Genomic DNA, 7,304 nt, shown 5'->3' with positions numbered 1-7,304 from the left:
TCATAACTGGACTCGAACATTAGCGGATATCATATCTCCAGACTTTTGGTCCAAGTCAGTCAGAATGCTCCTGTTTCACTATCAATATTACAAGGCCCAAACAGTCTGTTCTGATTTAGCAAAGCCTTGCACATTAGCAGTTAACCCATGAGACTGCCCATGCATTTAAGCATAAATATACTATGAAGCACATAGACACTGTTTACTTTCCTGAAGAGGTGCCACAGTTTTAACACCTTGAAGGGCTGAACTCTGAAGACAACAATGTTTTCTAATTCTTATAAATATCCTCCACAATATGACTTTCCTTAAGTGCATGACTGTTTTCAACTATGTTGACAACAGTACCATGTCCCCTGAAGTTATTTCAGAGTCCTGACTGTGTGTAGAGCTGATTCCAGTGTCAGAGTCTGTGTCATTTATGTCCAGATGAGTCACTCTGTGAACAAAGTCAGGAACAGCAGTGCTGTTACTGGAGATACCACTGCCCTTGGATGGCTCTTCATGTGACGGAAGCCTAGTTTCAATGTTGTCTGTAACATGTAGCAAATTAAATTCTTCTGTAAGAAGTTCATATTCTTTTTCCTTCTTTTGAAGCAGTGAGTCCCTGTATGTAAGTTCTTTCTGAATGCAGCTCAGGTATGAGTTGATTCTCAGACCATCTTTCATACTTTTGTCCAGCTCGTATTTTACACTTTCCAAATTGGAGTTTTCCAGTTCAGCATTAGCAGCTCCTTCTGTATCAACATCATCTACATTTTTTTCTGTGCATATACCGTGTACCTCTTTTTCAATTTCTGCACACAGCTTCTCTATTAATTGTTTGTGATGCTTCAGTCTCTCTTCAACCTGTAAAATTCCCTCACTTTTGCTCAAATAGTCATGCATTTCTTTTTGATCATCTGGTGTACTCCCCTGCTGCTCAGCCTCACTTGGATTGATCATTAAATAGGAGTCCTGCACATAATTTTCTCCATCATTGGCCACACGATCTAGATGGAATTTGGCTTCACATTTTTCAATTTCCATATCTAGTTCCTTCATTCTAAGGACTTGTTGATGAATGGTATGATCTTGAGAAATGATCAGGTGAATCAGTGTCTCCATATTATCTCTCTCTTGCTGAACACTGTCCTGTTTAAGCTTGGCCAGTTTCCGGAAAGTCTTCCTCACAATTTTCTTTTGCTTGTCTATTGGCAACATCTTCATGTAATTTGCTGGACTGAGCTCCCACTGTTTTTCTACATTTTGTACTACCTTAGCTTCAGCTGTCTTCCATAAGGGAAATGAGAGAAAAGCATCTGACTTTACCAATACAAAATGCAAATTCGACTGCTCTTCCCCCCAGGCCTTCCAAAGTCTCAGAATCTTTGTCAAGGGAGGAAGTACTCGCTCGGAGCCTCTCCATTTTTCCACAATGCAGTAGTCACTCGATTTTCCAAAAAGGACCTTTTTCTCTCCAAATGTTGCCTGATGTTCCTCAAGCAGTGCTTGAATCACTTCTGCACAAGTTGTGCGCTTTGTCAGGCCACATACAATCTTCTCTTCCTGGCAAACCCAAACCACAATCTCTCTTTCATTTGAAGCCATGTCCTTGTTTGGAGACCTGGAAAACAAGAAGGGACCAAATATAAATTACATATCAATGGCTGTATGAATAATAACTATAATTCTGATAGGACTACCACATTGAAAAAAATCCTTTATTATTGTACAAGACAATACACTAGTCTAAATTACATGAAGAAAGATCTTTGGATTAAGTAGCAGAAAAATACACCCATTTCAGCTGTAGCTTTAATATTGTTACTAATACAGCTGAATAGGAATATTATATGAAATTTGTTTATCAGTTTTAGTTTTTGTACACACAATAAGCGTGTATTAACAATAAGCGTAAAGATTAGTGATCTGCATTACATTTCCAGACTGTCCTAGGATAACATAACTTTCAGATCTGCATATCTGTTTTCATCACACAGACATTATGTAAACGTCTGTAAGCTCTGAATATCACCAAGGCTTCTGAAGGGAAGAATCATGCCTCCAAATATGCCCTGAACGTAGATGGACTGAGGAAAGATGATTGAACATCAACTAAGTTAAAAGAACTTGATGATAGGATAAATCTATAGCTCTCTTGCCACACCTGCACCCACACAAGCATAAACACCATTGTTTTCCACTGATTTTTCACTAACCAGTCTCAAGATATTTGTTGCTTTTTCTGAAGTACCAAATAACCTGAATTCCAGTGAGTCGTGAGAGAATACCAAGTGCGAGAAAATACCGATATAGGTCCGTATTTTAAAGTCTTCATAATTATACAGAAATGCCAGAAAGTGTAAAAATTCAGATTTTTTTTTAAATTTTATTTATGAATTTTAATGAATATGCTGTTAACCTGGCATTAGCAGCTGGTACCTCCTTTTACACTGAAACACCTAACTTTAGGTGTCTAAGATTCCATTATGGCTACTGTAGCTGTCTAACCCATGCAATCAGTGGAGCCTAGAGAGCACTTCAGCTGACCAAATGTAGAAGTTCACTTTGCATTTAACTCTTAAATTTGCCCCCATCTGAGTAGCCTTGGACTTGCATGGGGCTACATCGGCAGAGTGGCTTTGTGGAACTTGCCCACAATATTCCTGTCCTCCAGCCTCCACATGCCTAATTTGCTGCTTGTCCATGCTTGGTGATTTGGCCTCTTGCCTAAAATGATAAGAGCAAATTCCCTGAGGAAAAAAAATGCATTTCTTGGGATTTTCTGTTATCACTTCCAGTTCATTTGAGTGAATGAGATTTAACCCAGTGTGACAGGGAAAGCTTGAAAATCAAAACATTTCTTTCTTTCTGGGACTATTTCTTTGCAGTACTTTCCCTCTTCTCAGATGTAGAAGAAATGGGAGTTTTACTTGGCTTAATTAGGGTTATACCCTATGATTATTAAAGCAATCCAACTTGTTTCTTTTTCTTAATTATTACACAACACGATAGACACACTGCAATCCAATAAATTGAACTATGATTGACTCAGCTCCAGGTGCCACTCTGACCAGGAGGCAGTAATTCTGAAAAGACAGGAGACTGCAAGTGAGTACTAATAAAACCCAAACCAGTGAGTTTAGTGGTGTCTTCACATAAGAGAGCTCTGTCCAACTACACTGCTTGAAGTCTTGGAACACTTCTCTCTAAAATCTTGTTTTGGTAGATTACTCTGAGTAATGACATCATTTTCCCACTTCTATAGCTCCCTCTTACACACCAGCATTTTACAGTAATTATTTTTAAAAACCGGTGTTCAGAAGACTAATAATGTTTTCATAGACTGCTTCTCAAATAGGAAAGTGCGTGCCACAGACACAGAAAATGGCAAAATGGCACAAAATCAGAATTATTCAAGTTTAAATGGGAGGATGGAATGAAAGACAATGTAAGATTAAATGGCATTACTGTTAAGCGTGTCACATGCTGAAAAGTCAGATGTGTAAGTGCTTTTATGTTTACAGAAGGCAGGATGCTACAGAAATATTTTGGTCTGTTGACAGATCAGTAGTTAAATGAAATTTACATAAATATACAATTGCAACATAAGTCAGCTGTGGCTGTGAAATAATTTAGTATTTGGTTTACACTACAGATATAAAAAGAAAAAAACAGTTACATTATATGTTAAGCATAAAATTATGTAAAATGAATAATCAAAAATACAGCGCCTTGTTCCATGTTCAGTACCAATATATAAATAACCGGTCTAGAAATAAAAGTGTATTGCCAGTCATTGAATTTCAATTTATAAAAGTACTGACAGCAAGAAATACCAGATTGGGACTTGGAAGCAGTATATTCAGAGTATGTCCTTCATGTTGGGTTTGGGTTTTTTTGTAATCAATAAATACATTTCAGAGAATGAGTGTTATCTCAGTCTTTTAGCATTCTTCTGAGAGACTTATGCAATTATTTTGCACATTGAAAGTCTTCCTGTTTTCTTTCTCATTCTTGTTTTTGGTTAATTGCCATATTTTCTCCTAGTCAATATTTTCAGTGTGTAACAGACTTGAGTTAAGTTTACTCCCTCCTTTCCTCCTGACTCCTTTAAAGCTTTCCTATGAAGACAGGTTCTCTCTGTGACATTCCTAAATCTTCTGATAAATTTGAAAGCCTCTGGATACCCCATAGCATTAGTGTGCTGATAAACACTGTTGCTATACCCATTATTTACACGGACTTCCCACAGACTTCAGCAGGAGCTAAGCAAGCTTCTGATGTGAATATATAGTTTACTGTAAAGCAATCTCTACAAGATGTCTGCAAACAACACAGATATAAAATAACATTTTTGAATTACTATTTTCAATCATTTTTTAGCTGTTTATCACCTCCTGTGATTTTTTTCAGTTTCAATGTGCCTGTCTACTCAGACTTTGCATTGAGCTTTTTGTGGGAAGGATTTTTCTTTACTTTGTCTGTAGCATACTTAACTGTAGTCCAGAATTGGTAGCAGCCCTGTATGAGTGGATAATATATGCACATGCAGGTACTCAAAGAACTCAGGTAGCTTACACATGAAAATATATACTTATATATGTATCTATAGCATACATAACATACACCTTGTAATTATATTGTCACCTTTTACAGGAAAGGCAAGAAGAAAGAACTCTGAACATCACTAATCCTTGCATCAAAATAGAATTGTAAAGTGCAAATTCTTTCATTATTTTTTCCATGTGTTTGTCACAACATGTATTATCTTCATTTTGCTTCAGGAGCCTCACTAAATTCTTGATCCTTCTTTTTAATCAAAGACTATAATCTTATAAATTATGTAGAATTCTAGTATCTTCTGAAAAATCAAGTGTTCTTTATTATCTTCCACTAAAAAATGGTGGACTGATGTGGCCTACCATGGACCTTTTAAGTAAAATTTATTGTATAATTCTTTAATCATTGTTGAATCAGGTAGTTCCAAACAAAACCAAAGCTTCAGCGTGTAGGTCACAGTGTGACAATTATTAAAGACTTGCTTTCAGGATGCAAGAAGATGCTAATACTAGGATACATCTTTAGTTAAGCTACACTTCCCTCATAGAAAGTGGAGAGCTGATTCTGCACATACAAAGTGGGTTTCATCTCACTTAGGCAGCTGAAAGTTAAGATTTCGGTATAAATCCACCATCAAAGTTCCTCTTTGCCATGAAAGGAGAGTGGACCTTCAAAGTGAAAGACACCCCCACCTAAACTATCTATGATCATTGGGGTGAATCCTCAAATGAAGCTATTTCTATTGTTACCTACCTTTTGTTACTATCTTCAACTAAATACCTCTTTTTCCAGGTAGCTAAATGCAAGTCAGTAATCCAGTGAAATTTTGGTTTATTGTCCAAGAGAAAGGAAACAAGAATGGTTCAAACAGCACTAGATTTAATACACACATACATACATTCCTAGCTTAGTTTAGAAGTTATTGCATTTGTAGTTCAATTTATAACTATAATTTATAAGGAAATCCATTATGTCATTTCAATACTAAGGAAGATGTAATGCAGTTCGTAAGTCCTCATCTTGAAAAAATGTTGGTCATTTACAGTGATTTTTTTCTGAGCTGTAATATTAAAAATGACAATATTCAGCAGCAAGATCCGCTTTTAGGCAGTCATTTGAATGAAGAGGCAAGATTCTCATATTTACTGTTTCCCTGGTCTTCACATTCTGCAGTTTTGTAAAGAAAGCAATAGAACTATAATTTTTTTAAAACCTATTCCTGAATCTGTAATAGCTAAAGTGTTTTTCCAGTTTAAATGTGTGGCTTTCTTCAAAAACAATTTCAGCAGTAACTTCAAAACTAGCCAGGCATTTTTTTTTTTTTTTTTTTAGTTTGTTTCTGTTGATGTAAACAAGCTTTAAAGCTATCAGTATTGGCTTGAATTTTGCCTCTTTGGATTGATCACTGAAATGTTCTACTTATCCATCCTTGATTTTAAAGCTTTGATGATAACAACAGGCAAGTCTATCTTTATTTTCAAAAAGTCACTTGTTGCTCAGGAAAAGATGGGAATTTAAGCTTATGAATGGTCAAAGGTACATTTCCAGTCTTTGTTTGTTTGTTTTGATTGCTACTTTCATGCCTTCTACTCTTTGCTTCTCTTCATGGTGACCCAAAAAAACATTCTAATCATAGACCTCACACAAAGTCTTAATTGTGTCAGCACAAGCTGATTGTTGCATGTCAGATATACAGTTCGTTAATTTATTATTCAGGCCTAGGGGAAGGAAGGTAATACATTCCAGCAGCGTATAGACAAAACAAAAACATGTATTTATGTTGCACAAAGTCAAATTATAAGATAGCTTAAATGCTTGAAGTGGAACTTTTGATACTCATTAACTTTAAGGGGTATCCAGCACAAAAACACACATAACAAACACATAATTCTTTGTCTTCCTGAAAACTTTTAACATTCTTCTGAAATACGCAATATATAGTTTACAACCAATCATGCCAATAAAATAAAAGTATCTCCCTACTTATAGGAATTTCACCTTCATATCCACAAGATGCTCATTTTTCCTTACTAATTTCAGCAAAGATTCTGTTGGCATGAGATCACTTGCATACCATATTGTTAGCAGGTTAATACAGTATTTCTGAAATATCACTAACCCTAAAAGAGTACTTTGTCTTTGCTGAGAAAAAAAAGATAAAACTCTTGTTTCCCTTCACTGTAATAAATTCTTTGCAGACTTTTACAGAAAAATAAAATCTAATTTCTGTCGCAACGTTACTGTATTTCTTGATGCATCTTCCTCAAGAAAAAATCAAACTGAGTATCTAGAAGATACCTAGGTAACTGCTATAAATCTCACAGCCAGAACATTTTTGTGAACTCCTTGCTAGTTTAAGACTTTACTAATTTTAATTTGATGTGAACAATTGAATCAATTTTAAGTCAACATGAGCAGTCTACTGGAAGTTTTTGTGTTAGGAAAGGGATTCAAAACTTGAGATTATGTTTATGATTAAAAAAAATGTATTAGTTGTCTCCTCCCAGTCATTGAAATAATTTATACAGAATAAAAAATCTACAGGTGAAACTAAGTGGCACACAAATCAATACATTAATTCTTTGCTTGAAAACGTATACAACTGTTAATAATTTATAAGTTTGCCATCAAAGTGTTTGTTCTGGAAAGTCATTTGTGTGAAAAAGCTCAGTCATTTTTTCATGAGTTTATTGTGGAAAACATGTTTTATAATCTTAATTTTCAGAGATGGAAGAGCTTTTACATATTACGCATGAATT

The 7,304-nt window shown here is 35.4% G+C and overlaps 1 protein-coding gene across 1 annotated transcript; it reads right to left on the bottom strand.

The window, feature by feature from the left end:
• Positions 1–330: 330 nt before the first annotated feature.
• RASSF9 (Ras association (RalGDS/AF-6) domain family (N-terminal) member 9) lies at positions 331–1,599 on the bottom strand. Its single transcript, XM_009879109.1, has one exon. It carries the CDS (start codon positions 1,588–1,590, stop codon positions 331–333), a length of 1,260 nt encoding a protein of 419 aa, XP_009877411.1. The 5' UTR covers positions 1,591–1,599.
• Positions 1,600–7,304: the final 5,705 nt, after the last annotated feature.

The sequence above is a fragment of the Apaloderma vittatum genome, unplaced genomic scaffold (genome assembly GCF_000703405.1).
Source record: "Apaloderma vittatum isolate BGI_N311 unplaced genomic scaffold, ASM70340v1 scaffold30911, whole genome shotgun sequence".
Lineage (NCBI taxonomy): Eukaryota > Metazoa > Chordata > Aves > Trogoniformes > Trogonidae > Apaloderma > Apaloderma vittatum.
The sequence above is the reverse complement of the archived record's forward strand: the minus strand, read 5'-3'. Positions and strand labels throughout refer to the sequence as shown.

Excerpts from the sequence above, each read along its gene's own strand:
- RASSF9 (XM_009879109.1), bottom strand. The coding sequence starts at position 1,590 with ATGGCTTCAAATGAAAGAGAGATTGTGGTTTGGGTTTGCCAGGAAGAG.